Here is a 23,580-nt window from a genome sequence, read left to right as displayed (position 1 = left end):
TTAAATATTTAGCTGTACTAGGATGCCTAAAATGCAGCTAAAATGTTAAATATCGGTTATCAGCATAGGTTTGTTTTTTTGGCAAGGGAAAGAGAAAAAAAAAATTGGGATATCGGTATCAGCCAAAAATGTCATATCGGTGCAGCCCTAATTTAAACGGTTTTGACAGTTATTTTATTTTCATGACAGTCTTCATCCATAACCGTTAGTTACACAGTTATTCAATTATCATCACAGCCCTAGTCCCATCGTACATCCTGATATTACCAGGTTCTGACCACTAGATGGTGTTATTCCAAGAGATTGTTGTTAAGAACCCCTTCCCCCTTAATGGAAACGGAATAGTTCACAAAATTACATATTGGTCTCCTTACCGTGTAAGCAGTCTATGGACAAAATATGACAGCAACCCATGCTTTGGTTATGTATACCTGGCCAGGGTTTCAAATGCTTACTTTTTTGCATTTGTGGCAAATGGTACCACAGGAGGTTGGTTTGCACCTCAATTGGTGAGGACGAGCTCGTGATGCCATTCCATTCTCTCCGTTCCGGCCATTATTATGAGCCATCCTCTCCTCAGTAGCCTCCTGTGAATGGTACCTATATGAGCATTTTCCCACTTAATTGAGTTACATTAATAGATTAGATAGTTCATGTGATTTAGACATGAAGCATGAAAATGCTAATATAGGTACCATTGACTTGCATTGTATTTGTGCCACAAATGCTAAAAGGTTTGCCTTTGAAACAGTGGACAACAAAACCAAAGCATGGATTACTGTCATGCCTTTTCCATAGAAACCAATATGTAATTTGGGTGAATTCTCCCTTTTTACAATTTCTTGGAGAGAATTTTTTTATAAAAATCCCCTGGAACAGCACCATCTAGTGGTCATAACCTGGTAATATCAGGATGTAGGATGTGATTGACGTGGGGTGTGGCAGGAAGGCTGTGGGTAGCTTTTGACAATTTCTTTGGATTCCTTGTGTCTAACTCATAGATGTAAAAAAAGGTTTGGTCCAAATCAGATGTTGGGTACTATATTTCTTGAATATTACATTATTTCTATAAATTATAATAACCAATTTGTTTGCGATAAATAAGAAATTATATTTCAACAAAATAAATGTTGCAGAAAGACTAATTGTATCAGTGTTTCTACAACAGAAACAATTTCAGAAGAAGCAAATATTGTGGGTGTCTAAATCTTCCTTCTTGTGCTTTTTGAGGTAAAAACGCCTCCACATAAATCCTTTTCATTATATCCATTTCAGACATGCGATAGCCTACATATGAGTCAGACTCAGAGTCAGTCCACCCATCTATTTAAGCTTCCATTCATCCAAGGTGACATGGAAACATCAAAAGAAGTCAGCGCAGCCAGTGGGCCCTATTCCAAATGCTCTCTCGGAGCCTGCCGGCAATGTCCCCGTCGCTGTTAACTTGGTCTGCGTCCCAAATCCCAAATGGCCAGGGGAGCGAGCAGGTCGAGCGGTTCTCTGTCTATAATCAGCTACAGGCCTGCAGTGTTTGATGCAGCCTGCTAGGTAACTAGCTAAACAAACTGTATTAATAGTTCTCTCTGCCTGCAGCCAGGGAGCCAAATGACTCAGGAATCTACAGGGCTAGAGTTGCCAGGGTTAGAGGGTATGGGAGACCAAAAAAAACAAACATACACACAGAGAGAGAGAGAGAGAAAGAGAGAAAGAAAGAGAGAAAGAAAGAGAGAAAGAAAGAAAATTAGTTGACTCGGACTTTACTGTGAGATCAAAGGGTATTTGGTAGCTTAAACAGGACATGACCAGTGATGTATATAAACCCTGGATTGCTGATCCTTTATATTGGCCATTGAGAGGCTTTGAAGCCACAGGTCGGCCATATTGGCACTCCCCGGTAGGACCAGTCCTCCAAAGGAATGAATGGAATTCCAAGGTATTTAAATGAGATGTTTCGTGCACAAAAAGTATTTGTTGTAGCGGTGTCAGTATCATTAGTAATCTAAAAAAGTATACTTTAAAAGGAAAATGTTTTAATATATACTGAACAAAACAATAAACATGCAGTGTCCCATGTTTTATAAGATGAAATGAAAGATCCCTGAAATTTTCCATCCTCACAAAAATCGTATTTCTCAAAAATTGTGCGCACATTTCTCCTTTGCCAAGACAATCCATCCACCTGACAAGTGTGGCATATCAAGAAGCTGATTAAAACAGGTGGTCCTTGTGCTGGGGACAGTAAAAGGCCACTCTAAAATGTGCCGTGTTGTCACAACACAATGCCACTGATGTCTCAAATTTAGAGGGAGATTACAATTGGCATGCTGATTGCAGGAATGTCCACCAGAGCTGTTGCCAGAGAATTTAATGTTCATTTCTCTCCCATAAGCCGCCACCAACGTTGTTTTAGAGAATTTGTCAGTACGTCCAACCGGCACCACAAACGCAGACCCCAATCAACAGCCTGATGAATTCTATGCAAAGGAAATGTGTCGCGCTGAATGAGGAAATGGCGGTCACACCAGATACTAACTGGTTTTCTAAACCACGCCCCTACTTTTTTTTAAAAGTACACTATATATAGTGTGTGTACACAGATTCAAATTAGCGAAGTCGGCCATTTCAGCCACACCCATTGCTGACAGGTGTATAAAATCGAGCACACACCCATGCAATCTCCATAGACAAACATTGGCAGTGGAATGGCCTTACTGAAAAGCTCAGTGACTTTCAACGTGGCACGGTATTAGGGCGGTGCCACCTTTCCAATAAGTTAGTACGTAAAAGGTCTGCCCTTGTTAGAGGTGCCCTGGTCTTAAGTGCAATTATTCCAAACTGCCTCTGGAAGCAACGTCAGCACAATAACTGTTCATTGGGAGCTTGTTGAAATGGGTTTCCATGGCGGAGCAGCCGCACACAAGCCTAAGATCACCATGCACAATATCAAACGACGTCTTGAGTGATGTAAAGCTCGCCGCCATTGGACTCTGGAGCAGTGGAAACTTGTTCTCTGGAGTTATGAATCACGCTTCAACATCTGACAGTCTGACGGACGTTGAACCTAGACTTGCTTTCAAGAATGACAGATGCATAACTGAGATTTCTATGTGAATTTGGTCAGGGGTTGTTAAAAAAGTTGCATATTGCAGCTTTACGTGTCTGTAATATAATAAATATGGCAAAAACAAAAATGTAGACATTCATAAATTAATTTCTATAGCTTCCAAATATATATTTTTTTACAATCGTGGGGGACTGCCAAGATGGAGGCATGGTGGCTGTGGCCTCCATCATTCTTTAACGGAGGAAGTTTGGAACCACCAAGAAACATTCTAGAGCTGGCATCCCGGCCAAACTGAGCAATTGGGGTAGAAGGGCCTTGGTCAGGGAGGTGACCAATAACCCGATGGTTACTCTGACAGAGCTCCAGAGTTCCTCTGTGGAGATGGTTGTCCTTCTGGAATGTTCTCCCATTTCTGCAACACTCCAACAATCAGGCCTTTATGGTAGAGTTGTTAGACGTAAGCCACTCCTCAGTAAAAGCCACATGACAGCCCGCTTGGAGTTTGCCAAAAGGCACCGAAAGGACTCTCAGACCATGAGAAACAAGATTCTCTGGTCTGGTGAAACCAAGAATAGGCTCTTTGGCCTGAATGCAAAGTGTCACATCTGGAGGAAACCAGGCACTGCTTATCATCTGGCCAATACCATCCCTACGGTGAAGCATGCTGTGATGATGTTTTTCAGCGTCAGGGACTGGGAGAAAAGTCAGGATCGAGGGAAATATGAACGGAGCAAAGTACAGAGAGATCCTTGATGAAAACCTGCCCTAGAGCGCTCAGGACCTCAGACTGGGTCAAAAGTTCACCTTCTTTATTATTATATATTTTTTTACCCCGTTTTCTCCCCAATTTCGTGGTATCCAATTGTTTTTAGTAGCTACTAGCTTCTCTCATCGCTACAACTCCCGTACGGGCTCGGGAAGGTTGAAAGTCACGCGTCCTCCGATACACAACCCAACCAAGCCGACCATAAGCACATAGCCAATACAATGCAGGAGTGGCTTCGGGACAAGTCTCTGAATTCCGTTGAATGGTCCAGCCAGAGCCCAGACTTGAACCCATCTAACATCCCTGGAGAGACCTGAAAATGGCTGTGCAGCGACACTCCCCATCCAACCTGACAGAGCTTGAGAGGATCTGAAGAGAAGAATGGGAGAAACTCCTCAAATACAGGTGTGCCAAGCTTGTAGCGTCATACCAAAGAAGACTTGATGCTGTAATCGCTGCCGAAGGTGCTTCAACAAAGTACTGAGTAAAGGGTATGAATACTTACGTAAATGTGTTCTTTTTATTTAATACATTTGCAAAAATTTATAAAAACCTGTTTTTGCTTTGTCATTATGGGGCATTGTGTGGAGGGGGGGGGGGGGGGATTTAAATACATTTTAGAATAAACTAAAGTAAACTAAAAAAACTAAAAAATAAGTAAACTAAAAAAATATTGGAAAAAGTCATGGGGAAAGCTAGCGAAAACTCCCTGTGCTAACTTCGTACATCTCCCAGATGATTCCCCCTGAACATAATCTTGGTGATGAGCTAGTCTTGGAGAAGTCTAGTTAAATTAAAAATATATGCAAGTCCTTTAAGAACAAATTCTTATTTACAATTACGGCCTACACCGGCCAAACCAGGGAGACGCTGGGCCAATTGTGCGCCGTCCTATGGGACTCCCAATCACGACCAGTTGTGAAACAGCCTGGATTCAAACCAGGGTGTCTGTAGTGACGCCTCAAGCACTGAGATGCATTGCCTTAGGCAGCACCACAGATATAACACCACACTTTGATTTGATATCTTTATTGACTTAATAGACAACCAAACAAATACTTGTGAATATGGACACATCACAGAACCAGACAAAGTCCCAGACATGGACCCTCAAATAGTTAGACACTGCACTAGAGGTCGACCAATTATGATTTTTCAACGCCGATACCGATTATAATACATCAATAAAATCAATTTAGCCTCAAGTAAATAATGAAACATGTTAAACTTGGTTTAAATTATGCAAAAACAAAAGTGTTGGAGAAGAAAGTAAAAGTGCAGTATGTGCTATGTAAGAAAGCTAACGTTTTAGTTCCTTGCTCAGAACATGAGAACATATGAAAGCTGGTGGTTCCTTTTAACATGATTCTTCAATATTCCCAGGTAAGAAGTTTTAGGTTGTAGTTATTATAGGAATTATAGGACTATTTCCCTCTATACCATTTGTATTTCATTAACCTTTGACTATTGGATGTTCTTACAGGCACTTTAGTATTGCCAGTGTAACAGTATAGCTTCTGTCCCTCTAGTTAGTGCGCGCTAACCAGCTAGCCATTTCACTTCGGTCACACCAGCCTCATCTCGGGAGTTGATAGGCTTGAAGTCATAAACATCGCAATGCTTGACGCACAACAATGAGCTGCTGGCAAAACGCACGAAAGTGCTGTTTGAATGAATGTTTACGCGCCTGCTTCTGCCTACCACTGCTCAGTCAGATACTTGTGTGCTCAGTCAGATTATATGCAACACAGGACACGCATGATAATATCAACCATGTGTAGTTAACTAGTGATTATGATTGATTGTTTTTTATAAGTTTAATGCTAGCTAGCAACTTACCTTGGTTTACTGCATTCGCGTAACAGGCAGTCTCCTTGTGGAGTGCAACGAGAGAGAGGCAGGTCGTTATTGTGTTGGACTCGTTAACTATAAGGTTGCAAGATTGGATCCCCCGAGCTGACAAGGTGAAAATCTGTCGTTCTGCCCTGAACATGGCAGTTAACCCACCATTCCTAGGCCGTCATTGAAAATAAGAATGTGTTCTTAACTGACTTGCCTAGTTAAATAAAAAGGTATACAAAATAAAAAATAAAATACTGATTTCCGATTGTTATGAAAACTTGAAATCGGCCCTAATTAATTGGCCATTCTGATTAATCGGTCGACCGACATCACTGGGGCCGAACTCTGTGCCATCCAGGTCCTCTCTACCAAGCGGTGCCAGAGGAAAGCCAAAAATGGTCAAAGACTCCACCCACTCAAGTCATAGGCTGTTCTGCACAGCAAGTCTGAGACCAAAAGGCTCCTGAACAGCTTCTTCCCCCATGCCATAAGATTGCTGAACAGTTCATTAAATGGCTACCTGGAATATTTGCATTGACCCCCTTTTTTGTTGTACTGACATTCTTGTACTGGCTCCAATGCACACTCACTGCACTCTACTACTAATAATAATAATAATAATAATCTTAGACCACCAAGCCACTCGGGAGCCTTGTCAAATAAATTCATTAGGCCCTAATCTACCAGACACTTACCGGTTTTCTGATCCACGCCCTACTTTTTTTATTTTTAAAGTAATCTGTGACCAACAGATGCATTTCTGTATCCCCAGTCGTGAAATCCTTAGATTAGGGCCTAATGAATTTACACAGAGCAACACATATCCTTCACATAAAGTTGATCAGGCTGTTGATTGTGGCCTGTGGAATATTGTCCCACTCCTCTTGAATGGCTATGCGAAGTTGCTGGATATTGGAAGGAACTGGAACACACTGTCGTACACGTTGATCCAAAGCATCCCAAACATGCCCAACGGGTGACATGTCTGTTGAATATGCAGGCAATGGAAGAACTGGGACATTTTCAGCTTGCAGGAATTGTGTACAGATCCTTGTGACATGGGGCAGTGCATTATCATGATGAAACATGAGGTGATGGTGGCTGATAAATAGCATGACAATGGTCCTCAGGATCTTGTCACAGTATCTCATATTCATATTGCCATCGATAAAATGCAATTGTGTTCGTTGTCCGTATACCTGCCCATACAATAACCCCACCGCCACCTGGGGCACTCTGTTCACAACGTTGACGTCAGCAACCCGCTCGCCCACAACGCCATAATGCTGTCTGCCATCTGCCCAATACAGCTGAAACCGGGATTCTTCCTTGAAGATCATACTTTTCCAGCATGCCAGTGGCCATCAAAGGTAAGCATTTGCCCACTGAAGTAGGTTACGCTACCGAACTGCAGTCAGGTCAAGACCTTGGTGAGGACAACGAGCATTCAGATGAGCTTTCGTGAGACAGTTTCAGAAAATTTTATCAGCTGTCCGGGTGGCTGATCTCAGACGATGCCACAAGTGAAGAAGTTGGATGTGGAGGTCATGGGCAGGCGTGGTTACACGTGGTGTGCGGTTGTGAGGCCGGTTGGACCTACTGCCAAATTCTCTAAAACGACATTGACGCGGCTTATGGTAGAGAAATTAATATTCAATTCTCTGGCAGCAGCTCTGGTGGACTTTCCTGCAGTCAGCATGCCAACTGTACGCTCTCAAAACCTGAGACATCTGTGGCATTGTGTTGTGACAAAACTGCTCATTTTAGAGTGGCCTTTAATTGTGCCCAGCACAAAGTGCACCTGTGTAATGACCATGCTGTTTAATCAACTTATTGATAATCCATCCCCCTGACAGGTGTGGTCTATCTTGGCAAAGGAGAAATGCTCACTAACAGGGATGTAAACAAATGTGTGGTCAAAATCGGAGATAAATAAGCATTTAGTGCTTAAGGAACATTTCTGGGATTTTTTATTTCAGTTTATGAAACATGTGACCAACACTTGACATGTTGCGTTTATATTTTTGTTCAGTATAGATATCAATACAGATAACAATAGTATCATTATCTCAGACTAGGATGAGGTAGAGTTATTATAACAGTGTATAAAATATATGGCTGAAGTTAAAGTCACAACTGGCAATAGAATGGAGGATTGTATATGTTGAGGAATTTGAATCTCCCAGGTTTTAAAGAATCAAACTATACTGTAATTTATTGCAGGTTATTCTTTCAGCTACACATGGTGTGTGGATCGCTTACGATGATGGAGAAAACTTATTGTTAGCTAAAGTTATGAAATTCTCTTCTCAATAAGCAGAATCGAAATCATCTTCTCAAGAAGCAGAATCGCAATGACTTAACTTCTGCTAAAAGTTGAAACCATCAGACTTCTGGCTAAATTAGATGTCTAGCCAAGTTAGCATGCTAGCTGAGACCCGAATACCCTTAACACACACAAGACCTGCCTTTTCCCGCATGAGGCCGCCCTTTCTTTTCAAGGATTGGCTACCGACATGTCAATCACCATGATCTCGTACCCTTATCGCTCATTGGGCTGTCAATCAATTCTGACAGAAGAATGTGATTGGTTCATGACGATTCCACTCAAAAGATGGGAGTTTTCGCTAGCTATAACTTTCCCCAGTGCTAACTTCGAACAGGCCGATACCACAGCCAGGGAAAAGCAGTGCAGGACTAAAACCTCATCAACAACAACGAACTTCATGCATGACAACATGAGCATGTCATATAGTCGTGTAGTTTTGCTGATAAATAATTAGTTGACACTTTAGTTAGCTAAATACTATCCAACTTGTTAGCTAAAATATGCACTCGAGTGCGAGCGAGAAGACAGACCACAACAGTTCTGTCAACTAACGTTAATTGCCCACTCATATTTCATGGCCGACAGGGCAACGATAGAAACGTACACACTAACTGTAACGACTTTCAATACTTCTATGTCACATTTCCATCGGAATTACGCGTGGATTGTACATTTTGACAATGATATACTGTTTACAAACTCACCGTTGCGCCCCTCTCTCTCTCCCTCTCTCCTCTTCTCTAGTCTTGGAATTTGACACTCCCCTCCTCCTTGAATCATCGCGAGGTTCTACGTCGAGGTCTTCGTAGTCAATTTTACTCAAATAAAAAACAGTGTACGGAATTTACTTTAAAAAAAAAAAAAAATACAGTACACTAGGCCTATTTCAAAGCTTTTTATGTATTTTTTATTTTACATACGCCTACATGAATTATTTTAAGATGTAGTAGGGGGTGCATACAAAATGGTATAATATTTTTTCCCAGGGGCAACATATTCTATTCTATTCACCCTGTGTAGCAGATGTTTGTAGTGGGGTGTCATAAGCCTACCATATTTATGACTAAACACAACACTGAATTTCATACTCACAAAGCTCATACTTACAACAAAAAAACAGGCACCTTTGTTTTTGCAGCTGTTTTGGTTACCTCAATAACCTGTTTCTGGAATGTGGCGATGAAATGCATGAAGTTTGTCTATCTATCTCCTTCTATATAGAATAATAGATACTGTCTGTTTCTGGGAAAGGGAATGTGCACAGTGTAAAGCTTTGTTTGCAATCAATCTAAAGTTGTTAAAGCTATAATAGAAGCTGGTCGCTTTATAAGCTGTCCGGTTCTAAATTCATAGTTTAGAACCGTTCACATGAAGCAGGTATTCAATTCAAGATGCAACATAGGAAACTGGTTCAACAGTACACTGTACACTACCAGTACACTGTACTCTCTCCCCAAGGACACCACCCAGCAATGAGTGTTGCTCATAATTATTGCTAACATAACATTTTCAGCTCATTTGCTTTGTTTGCCAACTGTGTTGTTCCAATATTCTGTATCCTAACTGAGCCAGGAGTCTGTGGACAAGAAAACCATGTCTCCATCCCAAATGGCACCCTATCTCCTATATAGGGCACTACCTTTAACTAGAGCACTATTGGCCCTGGTCAAAAGTTGAAAAAAAAGGGAAAAGGGTGCCTTTCGAACTCAGACTATGTAATGAATTATGTATCCAGTCCCTAAGATCACAGTTTGCATAACAACCACTGGCCTGGCATGTGGAGCCACATAACTAGAATGATTCCAGAACTAGAATGACCCCAGTTTATTATATTGCTATGTGTAGAAGGAGCACTGTTGTAAGGGATTGTTACAACAATATAGACCATCTCTGGTGAGGGCAGTTACAACAATGCTCTGTCACATTTAAAATGTCACATTTTCTCCTATCGTTTTAATTTCATTTTCTCTTAACATTTTTTTCTTTCTGTTTTACATTTCCAAGCCTGATTGATATACAGTGGGGAGAACAAGTATTTGATACACTGCCGATTTTGCAGGTTTTCCTACTTACAAAGCATGTAGAGGTCTGTAATTTTTTATCATAGGTACACTTCAACTGTGAGAGACGGAATCTAAAACAAAATTCCAGAAAGTCACATTCCAGAAAGTCACATTGTATGAAAGTCACATTGTATGATTTTTAAGTAATTAATTTGCATTTTATTGGAAGCCAGATCATCTGATGCAGCACTCCATCACTCTCCTTGGTCAAATAGCCCTTACACAGACTGAAGGTGTATTGGGTCATTGTCCTGTTGAAAAACAAATGATAGTCCCACTAAGCACAAACCAGATGGGATGGTGTATCGCTGCAGAATGCTGTGGTAGCCATGCTGGTTAAGTGTGCCTTGAATTCTAAATAAATCACGGACAGTGTCACCAGCAAAGCACCCCTACACCATCACATCTCCTGCTCCATGCTTTATGGTGGGAACTGCACATGCAGAGATCATCCGTTCACCTACTCTGCGTCTCACAAAGACATGGCGGTTGGAACCAAAAATCTGAAATTTGGACTCATCAGACCAAAGGACAGATTTCAACCGGTCTAATGTCCATTGCTCATGTTTCTTGGCCCAAGCAAGTATCTTCTTATTATTGGTGTCTTTAGTAGTGGTTTCTTTACAGCAAATCGACCATGAAGACCTGATTCACGCAGTCTCCTCTGAACAGTTGATGTAGAAATGTGTCTGTTACTTGAACTCTGTGAAGCATTTATTTGGGCTTAAATTTCTGAGGCTGGTAACTCTCATTAACTTATCCTCTGCAGCAGAGGTAACACTGGGTCTTCCTTTCCTGTGGCGGTCCTCATGAGAGCCAGTTTCATCATAGCGCTTGATGGTTTTTGTGACTGCATTTGAAGAAACGTTCAAGATTGACTGACCTTCATGTCTTAAAGTAATGATGGACTGTCGTTTGATCTGTTCTTGCCATAATATGGACTTGGTCTTTTATCAAATAGGGCTATCTTCTGTATACCACCCCTACTTTGTCAGAACACAACTACATTAAGGAAAGAAATTCCACAAATTAACTTTTAACGAGGCACACCAGGTGATTAACTCATGAAGAGAAAGCCAAGAGTGTGCAAAGCTGTCATCAAGGCAAAGGGTGGCTACTTTGAAGAAACTCAAATACAGCATATAATTTGATTTGTTTAACACATTTTTGGTTATTACATGATTCCATGTGTTTTTTCATAGTTCTGATGTCTTCACTATTATTCTACAATGTAGAAAATAGATTTAAAAATAAGAAAAACCCTGAAATGAGTAGGTGTCCTAACTTTTGATTCTTACTGTAGTAGAAATGTGCATTAGTATTGAACATTTACAGTAGCACTAATGTGAAGAAAATCCAGACATTGAACAGATGTGAGTGAATGATAACTACTGTATTGTCCTGTTTTTAAGGAAGGTAGTGTGAGAGAGTGCTGAGAGGGGGCCTTCTTCCTCTCTGTGTTGCTTTAGTTTCCTTCCAGAAATTCTCCCCCTTTTTTTCTGGTTTCCACTAACTTCTATAGCCACCACGTCAGATTCCAAAGCCACAAAGTCAAAATTAGAAAGATGCATGATATTTTTGGTCTTCATTTATGGTTAGGCATAAGGTTAGCGGTGTGGTTAAGGTTAGGATTAAGGTAAAAGTAAAAAATTATAATGTAAGATGATCAATTGTAGAAATGGGCAGGGTTTATGAATTTGTGGCTATAGAAGCTAGTGACAAACCTTTTTTCCCCTCGCTGGGAAACAAACGTCCTGTCTGTGTTGGGATATGGGGCCAAAATATAGCATTGGAAATATCGAGAGACAATATCGAAGTAACTCAACAAAGGACTATTATTAAGTGGTACTTTTGAACCTGCTCATATGTCATCAAAGGGGAAGCAGACAATTAAAACAAAGGAGGGATTTGAAATTTGTCCAATTGATTTGTGTTTTTACACAGTGACGATAAAGTTCAAAATTAGAGTGGCAGCCACTGTAAATACAGATAAACAGTGAAATATATGTTGTTTACAACAATTCAACTGTCACGTCTTCAGTGGTGCCACACCAACAATGGCATACAAGAGTACACTGTATTATCCTGTAAATAGGATGTTATTTTGGCACAAGATGTATACAATCATTTTGAGTAGAGTATATACTTCTCAAGATGTTGTTAAACCAATCTTTCTTTCTTGTCATATTTTCCCAATAAAACACAACATCACTGAAGATTATTAACACGTTTTTCAATGCTATACTTAGATCTCCTGCTATTGAAGCAAATACAGATTGATTCAATGCCTTTAGAAAGTATTCACACCCCTTGACATTTTCCACATTCTGTTGTGTTACAGCCTGAATTTTAAATAGATTAAATTGAGATCTTGTGTCACTGGCCAACACACAATACCCCATAATGTCAAAATTGAATTGTTTTTAGACATGTTTACAAATTAATTAAAAATATAAAGCTGAAATGTCTTGAGTCAATAAGTATTCAACCCCTTTGTTATGACAAGCCTAAATAAGTTCAGGAGTAAAAATTAAAATAGACTCATTCTGTGTGCAATAATAGTGTTCAACATGATTTTAGAATGACTACCTCATCTCTGTACCCCACACATACAATTATCTGTAAGGTCCCTCTGTCAAGCAGTGCATTTCAAACACAGATTCAATCACAAAGACCAGGGGGGTTTTCCAATGCCTCGCAAAGAAGGGCACCTATTGAAAGATACAAAATTACATTTAAAAAAAAGCTGACATTGAGCACGGTGAAGTAATTAATTACACTTTGGATGGTGTATCAAATATATAATATCAGTCACAAATATACAGGCGAGAAAACTGAGGATGGATTAACAACATACTAACATAAATGACAGAGAGAAAGGGAAGCTTGTACAATATCCAAATACTTCAAAATATGTATCCTGTTTGCAATAAGGAACTAAAGTAAGACTGCAAAAAAATTGACAAAGAAATGTCCTGAATATAAATCGTTATGTTTGGGGCAAATCCAACACAACACATCACTGAGTACCACTCTCTATATTTTCAAGCATAGTGGTGACTGCATCATGTTGTGTATGCTTGTCATTGGCAAAGACTAGGATGTTTTTTTATGATAAAAATAAACTAAATAGAGTTAAGCACAGGCAAAATCCTAGAGGAAAACCTAGTTCATTCTGCTTTCCAACAGACACTGGGAGACAAATTAACCTTTCAGCAGGACAATAACCTAAAACACAAGGCCAAATATACACTGGAGTTGCTTAACAAGATAACATTGAATGTTCCTGAGTGGCCTAGTTACCATGTGTACTTAAATTGGCTTGAAAATCTATGGGAAGACTTGAAAATGGTCATTTAGCAACTTGACAGAGCTTAAAAATATATTAAAAGAATAATGTGCAAATATTGTACAATCCAGGTGTGCAAAGTTCTTAGAGCGTTACCCAGAAAGACTCACAGCTGTAATCGCTGCCAAATTTGATTCTAACATGTATTGACTCAGGGGTGTGAATACTTATGTAAATGAGACATGTATTTTTATTATCAATAAATTAGCAAACATTTCTAAAAACATGTTTTCACTTTGTGATTATGGGTTATTGCGTAGATGGGTGAGAATCTTTTTACAAATTTGGATTTCAGGCTAACACAACAAAATGTAGAATAAGTCAAAGGGTATGAATACTTTCTGAAGGCACTGTTGCAGACTAAAGACTCCTGCTGGACAAATTCAAAATTACATGTGATGAAACCACATGCACATGATAAGTTGTTGCCAATATCCCTACAGGAGTTTTTGGTGTCTAAAATAACATAAAAACAACAGCAAGGCGGTACATAGTATAAGGGAAGGCCTTTACTTGTTTTTTTTCATTATTTAACAGAAAAATGCACTTTGTAGGTTTACATTGGTGTCTAAGAGAACCAAATGAACTATCAATGTTATGCATGTACACACCTGGCAAACAAGCAAACAGAAACAAACACATTAAACAACTGTCAAAAATGTGTCACTTGAGTTTCACTACAAACTAAAGTACATTGGTCAAAGCTTGTATAGTTTATATATTTTAAATACAATTTTAAAAAACATCCAAATTCATGCCACTATGACAATTTCTACAATTACTGAAAGCTTTTGCCTAAAATAAACAATTTTGAAAAATACCTTTATATGGTTTGCTGGTTACATTGTTTATGGTCACATTTAAATCTGTGGTGCACAAAGTTTTGGACCAAAAAAAGCACCATGGAAAATCCTGATGTAAAAATGATAAAATAAAAGTTTACCTAGGTTCTATAGAAAAAAATATCTATAGTTGGCTGTACATCAGCATACTTCAACTAAAATAAGCCAACATACACATTTTTGAATGGGAAAGGTACAGTGTATAGCTAACACAAATAGCAAATCACATTTTGACACATATTTGACCGGCTGGCATACCCATATATTTAGTCCAGGATGCAGGGTTGGGGTCAATACAGAATTTCTGAATTGAAATTCGAATTCGCCACACGAATTGAAATTTGAATTCGCCACACGAATTGAAATTCGAATTCGCCACACGAATTGAAATTCGAATTCGCCACACGAATTGAAATTCGAATTCGCCACACTCGACAGGAAGCAGAATTTGAATTAAAGTAGAATTCAATTAAAAACCAATTCAAACTTAGATATGAAACAACAAGTTTCATTCCTTTGACAAATATTTTGCCAGAAGCATCTGCCACCTCTTACTGAAGAATACAGATACCATTTCAAATATTTGCTTTATTATAACTCACAGATGTTTGTATTTTTGTCATGGGATGTTCTGAGTGGTTGAGCTAATGCATTCTGGAAAACATTTTTATTTTATCTAATAACATGTAAGTGAATTTGAATTATTATAGACAACCTTCAAAATGATCTTACAATATTCCAAACCACTGTAATTATAGTAAACTCTTTGAAGGATAATGAGTTTTAAATATAGTATTGGTAACCATACATGTCAAAAATAAACATGTGCAGAATGATGTATGCAATAAATTATCCATTTGAATTTCAATTAATTTAATTTAATTATACTTAATGTAATTCAAATGCTGCTTCCTGTGGGGTGTGGCCAATTCAAATTCAAGAATGGAATTAAACACCAATTCGCAACTTTATTCAGAATTGACCCCAATCCTGCCAGGAAGTGCTATATGATACAGATGATTTTGTATAACAGTCACATATCTGTTAATCAACATTATGTAACAACGTTACCCGGCACACTGATCTCTATAATATATTAGTGATTTTAATTGTAATCTACAATTTTTTATTATTTTGTAACATGAAGAGTGATTATACTCAGTTATTATGAAATGCAACATTGAATGAAATGCAATTCCATATTTTACACTATGTTTTTTGGGATTGCAAGGCTGATTCTGCAGACCCACTGACGGAGAGGGAAGCACTGAGAAAAAGCAAATCACTCAAATTTTACACACACAACCACATAAGAACTAAGTACTTCCTCTTCTCACTGTGACCCTTTGGACTGCCTACAACACCTCATACTATCTAGAATCAACATCATTCCTCATTATGGAGAAATGTTGTCAGAATATATGCATCATAAACTGTTAAATAGGTGAGATAGGTGCGTGCAACTCTGAGCTAAGCACAGATTTCCAGTCTGAATACGATTGATAGTGATTAAACATCCTGTCACCTCTAGTCCCACCCCCTGTAAGTTCAGTCTCTCAGCAGTAAGTACTCTTTGACCGACTCTGGTAAAGGCAGCTCTTTGACTGCAGTGGGGAGGAATCTCACCCCCAGGCTCTGTCTGACAGCACACCGTGACAGCGCGCGTAGCGTTGGTACTTCAGCCACCATACTGGTCAGCTTGGCCAGGAGCTGGGGATCCTTACTGAGCTCCCTGGGTAAGGTACCATCTGCCCGGCGGATCTCAAACCTCCCCGCTGCCTTATACAGCAGCTCCAGACACTCCTCCTCCTGCTCTGCCCCCAGGCCCCTGGCAAGTAGGGCCACCAGGCGAGAGATGGGTGTCTGGCCTTTTAGGTTAGTAACATGGACTTGGCCTCCGTATTCTAACAGAACCCTCACACTCTCTAGGTTGCCTTTCATGGCGGCCCAGCTTAACGGAGTGTCATTATTGTAGTCCCGTGCGTTGGGGCAGGCACTGCTCTCCAGCAGAGCCCTGACGCACTCAGGGTTGTCCTTGAAGGCCGCCCAGTGTAGCGGGGTGTCCTTGTTGCCGTCCAATGCATTGGGCTGGGCCCCGTACTCTAGGAGGAGTTCCACACAGCCCTCGTCCTTCTCTGCTGCGTAGTGCAGCGCTGTGCGGTTGTAGCCATCCAGGGCATTCACCTGAGAAGACAGGCAGGGGATTCACAGAATACAATAAAACTTTGTTAGTCCATTTGAGAAAGGGAGAGAGATCATGGTATATTTTACAATTGGAGGCATTACATAGTAACAAATATCATCTATTATAGACCTAAGTTCAAAGATAAGAGATCCACTGTTATTTTCTGAGATTCAGGTGAAGGGGATTCAAGTGGGAGTAATCAAGAGCAGGTTAGATGTATCGATGCCTGCAGCAAGTACAGTATAAAAACAAAAAATATATATTTCCTCAGGATGTTGTTTTTTTTTTACATTACAACATAACACCACAGGCTAAGCAAGTAGCTAAATCTTTTCAAACAAAGTTAAAGTTGGGTGAGTGAGGGTTAAAACCATGCTACCATACATACCTCTGCTCCTTTCTCCAACAACAACTCGACACAGTCGGAATCCGCCACCATACAGGCACAGTGCAAGGGCTTCAGAGTGCCGTGCATACGGTTCACGTCTGCTCCCTGAAGGTAGACATGCAATTATGTCATTTTCAACCGTATGCAAAATATGAAGATACCGATACCAGACACAAGTCATATACAACTGAATAACATCAGGCACTCAAAATTGTGGCATAGTTAAAAGATAGCTATGAAACTACAAAACATTGACACAATTAAAAACGTGCAGAGAGAATGTGAGGTTGAGGGAGTTATTTTACTACAAAGAAGTCAACTCTGGGACACAACAAATTAGATAAGTACAGTGGTGTTCGTGTTAACATTTCATCTCTACAGTTCAAAGATAAGCCAACCAGCCAACCTACCCTTCGAATAAGATCCTCCACATTGTCGTGTGGGAAAGAGCGTATGGCAGCAATGGTGCGGATGAGCCGCTCGGACAGGGAATATTTACTTTGAATAGATTGCATGATGTACCACATAGTAGAGCTCATGTGGAGCTGAGGAACATTGCACCCAGGCTGGGGTGCACTGACGCCACACCACACTGTCTACAACACCTGGCTGGCCAAGTTGGAGTTAAAGATCTGAAAGAAAACACAGTGTTGGTATTATTATGGTAAAGAATTACAGGTGTTCACTTTGGAGAGACATGCTTGTTTTTAGCTAGGTCTACTATATATTCTAGGAGATCAATTACGTGCATGGCAATCCCCCTCTGGTGAATTTGTAAATGTAACGTTGACTGACATTATTTGCATCAAATAATAACAACTCTCTTTTGACACCCGCCCACACAAACTGAATGGCTACTACTCTGTACACGACAGCTATCATTTCCCAACCTAGCAAAAGTGTTTTTAGTTTTACCTGTGCATCATTTGGCAAAAAATAGAAACTTTGCAATTTAGCTTGTTAGGTTAAAGGGTAACGTTAGCTAGCTAGCCTTTTAACCAGCTGTTGCAACACGTCAACTAGCAGCTAATGCTGGCTACTTAATGGCTAACTTACTTGCATTAGCTAAGTTACCGATATATAAACAATAAAGCTAAGCTATCTAGCAAAATTCTTATCCATAATTGCAGTTGCTAACCAAAACACAATTTAGCTTAACTAAATGTCGCGACCTCAAGCAGCAGTAACGCTAGCTAGCTAGCGCGCTAATCGGCTCGCTGTTTTCCACTCCAAATGACAGTTCGCGCTAACAAAGATGACCAGTATTATACATTTTATTGATTGTTTAGAATGTGTAAAATATTTCCATAGCTTGTTTTAAAAGTCAAGCTGCATCGTTGGTATCTCGATATTTTGGGCCCTTACATACCGTTTATGGTCCACAGTTTCAAGGAATGCGCTGTCCAAGCTTGACAAAAACATGGAAACGGCAACGTCATATAATTTGCTGCGAAAACATGCGACTGGGCTACGCCCATAAAATATCAACGGTGGGAAAAGTACCCAATTGTCATACGAGACTAAAGTAAAAGTAAAGATAGTTTAACATAAATTGACTCAAGCAAAAGTGAAAGTCACCCAGTAAAATACTACTTGAGTAGAAGTCTAAAAGTATTTGGTTTGAAATATATTTCAGTATCGAGAGTAAAAGTAATTGTTAAAATATACTTTAGTAAAAGTATAAATCGTTTAAAAATCCTTGTATTATGCAAAGCAGACCATTTTCTTGTTTTTTTTAATGTATTTATGGATAGCCAGGGGCACACCAACACTCAGACATCATTTTCAAACGAAGCATGTGTGTTTAGTGAGTCCGCTAGATCAGAGGCAGGGGATGACCAGGGATGTTCTCTTGATACCTGCGTGAATTGGACCATTTCCTGTCTTGCTAAGTATTCAAAATGTAACGAGTACTTTTGGGTTTCAGGAAAGATGTATGGAGTAAAAAGTAAATAATTTTCGTTTGGAATGTAGTGAATAAAAGTACAAGTTGTCAAAAATATAAATAGTAAAGTACAGATACCCCAAAAAACGACTTAATAAGTAGTACTTTTTTTCAAGTATTTTTTACTTTAAGTACTTTGCACCATTGAAAAATATACACAGGAATCTTCTCTGACTTAGAATTTTGTGTTTTTGTAATGTTGTTCAGCATCTTACATGTGTTATTTTAATAGTAACAGACTTCATGTAGTGCTGGCATTTATCACATACCATAGTAGCTATGCTTCCTCTCCAAGTATGGGCATCAGATGGCTCCATTGCTCTCTCTGGGAAGCACTTTAAAAGGCTGACTGCTTGGCAGTGCTATGTTAAAAACCTTGTAGTGAAATGCAGCACAGGTAATGCCCATTAATGTGTATGTGTATGTGTCAGATGTTAACATTGCGTGAGCCATGACATCTATCTATCTAGACACAAACGTAATATTTGCTGACAGATTGAATCATTACATACCTTCTCTATTCTTTCATTTCCATTTCTGTTGAAGCTATAAACTCAGGGGCACTTCACTGTATAACCTTGTTTTATATGGTACTTATCACAAAATTTGTAAAAAAAAATGTTGATACATTTTTTTAGATGTAAGTGGTAATTTCAAAACTCTTACTACAAAACTGATAACACTTGTAATTCCCTGTAACAACAGTCAATGCAATAACACTGGTTAATTTAACAGCTTTTCTAAGTGTGATAACTTTTAAAATGTTTATGTAATAAAACCGGTTAATGTAATAACATGCTGGATAACGTAATAAACATGTTGAACTTAATTTAAAACGTTATTATGTTATCAGGTGAGTAACAACATTTGTTATTAATAACCTAATTACTGCAACCAATCATATAATAACACACCAAAATCAATGTTTTTGTTTATTATTTCACTCATTTTAATGCCCATACCACCCTCCACCAATTGCAATCACACACTCAAACCTATGTGTGTACTTATACACAAACACACACTCACAAGTACATATTGAAATGTACACATGTAACAGTTGTTAAAAGACTGTGAATTTCACCAGGTTCATATATTCATATTAGTCCAGGCAACATGTGAAAATGTAGTTTACTGTTTCATAAAAGCATGAAACTTCGTACACTTGTATAGTTTGGGGCCAATGATGTATATATACCCTGCATTGCTGACGATATGCATTGGCCATTGAGAGGTTTGAAGCCACAGGTCGGCCATATTGGCACTCCCCAGTAGGAGCAGTCTTCCATAGGAATGAATGAAGTTCTACAGTACTTCAGTTAAATGTTTTCTAACTGTTAGGATAATTTTCCATCAACATACACAGAACATGGTTGCCATCTTCTCAGAATATAAGACAATGTTCTAGACACATTTTGTGGGAACTGGGAGTTTATATATAGAGAGAGAGTTTGCCACTCTATTTATTTTTCTATCTTACAGTTTATTCTCCGTTAGTCAGCATCTCTACACTAAATCATTTTCTCTGGGTGTGCTCCAGCTTTTTAAAAGTACACTTAAGAAAAATCATTTTTATTGATCATAGTGATTCAGGGGTAACATTAAAACAGCATGAAATGTTCCCTGGCTAACCAAACGTATGGCTCCTGCCAAATGCCACGCCCACAAACGTTTCTTCTCCACGATGAGTCTGGATTTGAGTCCCTCCTAGACAGCAAACACATTCTAACCATTCTGATTGTACCAGAAACCGATGGGTTGGGCCAGAGCCAGAACACATTTAGGTAAAGCAGCACATTGCCATTGGCCTTGCTACTCTAATTGGTTAGAGACAATCCAATCGCTGATGACTTTGTTTTGTACAACACCCCTCATTTTGACGTCACCATAAATGACTTCAACGATGGAAGTCTCAGACTGAAGTATGTAGCGAACAATAGAGCAGCGGGCAAGTTAAATGCCCCACCAACATTAGACCACTATACAGAAAGCCATAAAATTGGTGAATGAAAATCAAATCAATGATGGGTGATTACTCAGACTGGCAACTGACACAGGCATGGTAGTGTAGCAGAAAGATCGGAATGCTGTGAATCAAGAGATTGTGAGTTCAAATCACAGGGGAATTTGAGTCCCTACTAGACAGCAAACACATTCTAACCATTCTGATTGTACCAGGGGTGTACTCACTTTTGTTGCCAGCGGTTTAGACATTAATGGCTGTGTGTTGAGTTATTTTGAGGGGACAGCAAATTTACACTGTTATACAAGCTGTACACTCACTACTTTACATTGTAGCAAAGTGTCATTTCTTCAGTGTTGTCACATGAAAAGATATACTCAGATATTTACAAAAATGTGAGGGGTGTACTCACTTTTGTGATATACTGTACATTGAAAACACTATGTTAAAACGACTTTGTGTGTCCCTAACCTGGCCAACAGACAAAGAGCTGTGAATGTAACAGTGGTTCACCAATTCGGGCCTTGATGGGCTCAGCAAAAGTAACAAGGAGTGATGTGTGGCCAATTAGTGGGCGCGGCCGAAACACACTTAACAAGATAGAGTTTTGTTGGAGTGGAGAACGGAATGTATATGTTTTTGAAAAACATTCTTAGAACATTCTCTGAACGTTATTGAAGTCTTCTTATGGTTTATATGTCATTTTTTACCGTTCTCTGAACAATCTGAGAACATAAGGAAACCTGTAGGAAATGTTGTGCTGAAGTCCTGTCACGACTTCCTCCGAAGTCGGTCCCTCTCCTTGTTCAGGCGGCGTTCGACGGTCGACGTCACCGGTCTTCTAGCCATCGCCGCTCCACCTTTCATTTTCCATTTGTTTTGTCTTGTTTTCCCGCACACCTGGTTCACATTCCCTCATCAGACTAAATGTATATTACCCTCTGTTTCCACCATGTCTGTGTGTGGAATTGTTCTTTGTGTAGGGTGTTATGCTACAGGCTGGCTTGCGCTAGGTTAGTTTTTAACCTAGGTTTGTTTGTTTTGTTTCATCCGGTTCATGTTACCATGGTTGTGCTTTGTGCTGCCTCGCCTGTGCCTTTGGGCCAGGGTGTATATTAAACTTCTCCTGTTATCACCCATCTCTGCTCTCCTGCGCCTGACTTCCCGGCAACCAGTCACTCACCCCGTTACAAGTACTGAAATTGCCACAGAAGAACATTGTCCCTTAACTTTCTTTGAACTATTTGTATTTACTAATGATCCACGTTAGCTGCTGCCAACAACATTAAGGCAGTTATAAACAATTTAAAATATTACATGACATTACAATTCATAACACTTTACCCAATACATTCAGTATATTCCCTCAGGCCACTATTCCACTAGCACATATTTCAATACAACATCCATGTGTACGTGTGTGTAGAGTGCATGTCTTATCATATGTACGTGTGTCTGTGCCTGTGTGTGTGTGTCTCTTCACAGTCCCTGCATTTCAATAAGGTGGATTTTTGTTCTGGTTTTTAAATCTGATTCTACTGCTTGCATCAGTTACCGGATGTGGCCATGGCTCTATGTAGTACCGTGTGTCTCCCATAGTCAGTTCTTGACTTGGGGATTGTGACGAGACCTTTGGTGGCATGTCTTGGCATGGGTGTCCGAGCTGTGTGCTAGTAGTTTAGACAGACACCTCTGTGCATTCAGAAAGTAAACACTTTTTTACAAATACAAGTAGTGATGAAGTCAATCTGTCCTCCACTTTGAGCCATGAGAGATTGACATGCATATTATTAATGTTAGCTCTCCGTGTACATTAAGGGCCAGCCGAGCTGCCCTATTCTGAGCCAATTGTAATTTTCCGAGGTCCCTCTTTGTGGCACCTGACCAGAAGACTGAACAGTAGTCCAGGTGATACAAAACTAGAGGACCTGCCTTGTTGATAGTGTTGGTAAAAAGGCAGAGCAGCGTTTTATTATGGACAGATCTTCTCCCCATCTTAGCTACTGTTATATCAAGATGTTTTGACCATGACAATCCAGGGTTACTCCAAGCAGTTTCATCACCTCAACTTGCTCAATTTCCACATGATTTATTACATGATTTAGTTGAGGTTTAGGGTTTAGCGAATGATTTGTCCCAAATACAGCGCTTTTGGTTTTTGAAATATTTATGACTAAATTATTCCTTGCACCAATTCTGAAACTAACTGCAGTTCTTTGTTAAGTGTTGCAGTGATTTCACTCTCTGTAGTAGCTGACCCATATGGTGTTGAGTCATCTGCATATATAGACCCACTGGCTTTACTCAAGGCCAGTGGCATGTCATTGGTAAAGATTGAAAAACTTTCTAGTAGGCTTAGATTGAAGAGATGGCAAATAGGAGTGGTAATATTTTCCATCCAAGTTGTCAGACCCCAGTGGCTTGTCATTGTTGATAGACGACAATATTGTTTTTACTTCTTCCACATACGTTACGGAATTCAAAATTACAATGCTTGTCTTTCATAATTTATAGTCAGTTATATTTGGATATGTAGTGTCAGCGTTTGTTGCTGGCATGTCATGCCTAAATTTGCTAATCTTGCCAATGAAATAAATCATTCGAGTAATTGGCAATATCTGTGGGTTTTGTGATGAATGAGCCATCTGATTCAATGAATGAAGGAGCTGAGTTTGCCTTTTTGCCCAAAATGTCATTTAAGGTGCTCCAAAGCTATTTACTATCATTCTTTGTCATTTATCTTTGTTTCATAGTATAGTTTCTTCTTCTTTTTACTCAGTTTATTCACGATTTATACATTTTCAGTACGTTTGCCAATTGGTTTTGCAACCAGACTTATTTTCC

The 23,580-nt window shown here is 39.5% G+C and overlaps 2 protein-coding genes across 8 annotated transcripts in view; both read right to left on the bottom strand.

Annotated features, from left to right (window-relative positions):
• The window catches only part of atf7a (activating transcription factor 7a), a 49,589-nt gene extending 40,802 nt beyond the window's left edge, over positions 1-8,787 (bottom strand). For 4 of the 7 annotated variants that reach the window (XM_021565785.3, XM_036946805.2, XM_021565784.3 and 1 more), the window contains exon 1: positions 8,706-8,787. The gene's annotated coding sequence lies outside the window, so the exon portion shown is untranslated. The remainder of the gene's footprint in view (positions 1-8,705) is intronic. The other 3 variants (XM_090202669.1, XM_090202667.1, XM_090202668.1) reach the window with 3 other exon arrangements.
• A 5,117-nt stretch (positions 8,788-13,904) lies between these two features.
• asb8 (ankyrin repeat and SOCS box containing 8) lies at positions 13,905-18,621 on the bottom strand. Its single transcript, XM_090202665.1, has 5 exons — positions 18,198-18,621; positions 17,239-17,460; positions 16,829-16,933; positions 14,610-16,439; positions 13,905-14,559 (listed from the first exon to the last, which is right to left on the bottom strand). The coding sequence occupies exons 2-4, from the start codon at positions 17,365-17,367 to the stop codon at positions 15,804-15,806; spliced, it is 870 nt and encodes a 289-aa protein (XP_090058791.1). The 5' UTR covers positions 17,368-17,460; positions 18,198-18,621; the 3' UTR covers positions 13,905-14,559; positions 14,610-15,803.
• Between the last annotated feature and the right edge of the window lie 4,959 nt (positions 18,622-23,580).

The sequence above is a fragment of the Oncorhynchus mykiss genome, chromosome 16 (assembly GCF_057628025.1).
Source record: "Oncorhynchus mykiss isolate SJ-2025 chromosome 16, ASM5762802v1, whole genome shotgun sequence".
NCBI lineage: Eukaryota > Metazoa > Chordata > Actinopteri > Salmoniformes > Salmonidae > Oncorhynchus > Oncorhynchus mykiss.
The sequence above is the reverse complement of the archived record's forward strand: the minus strand, read 5'-3'. Positions and strand labels throughout refer to the sequence as shown.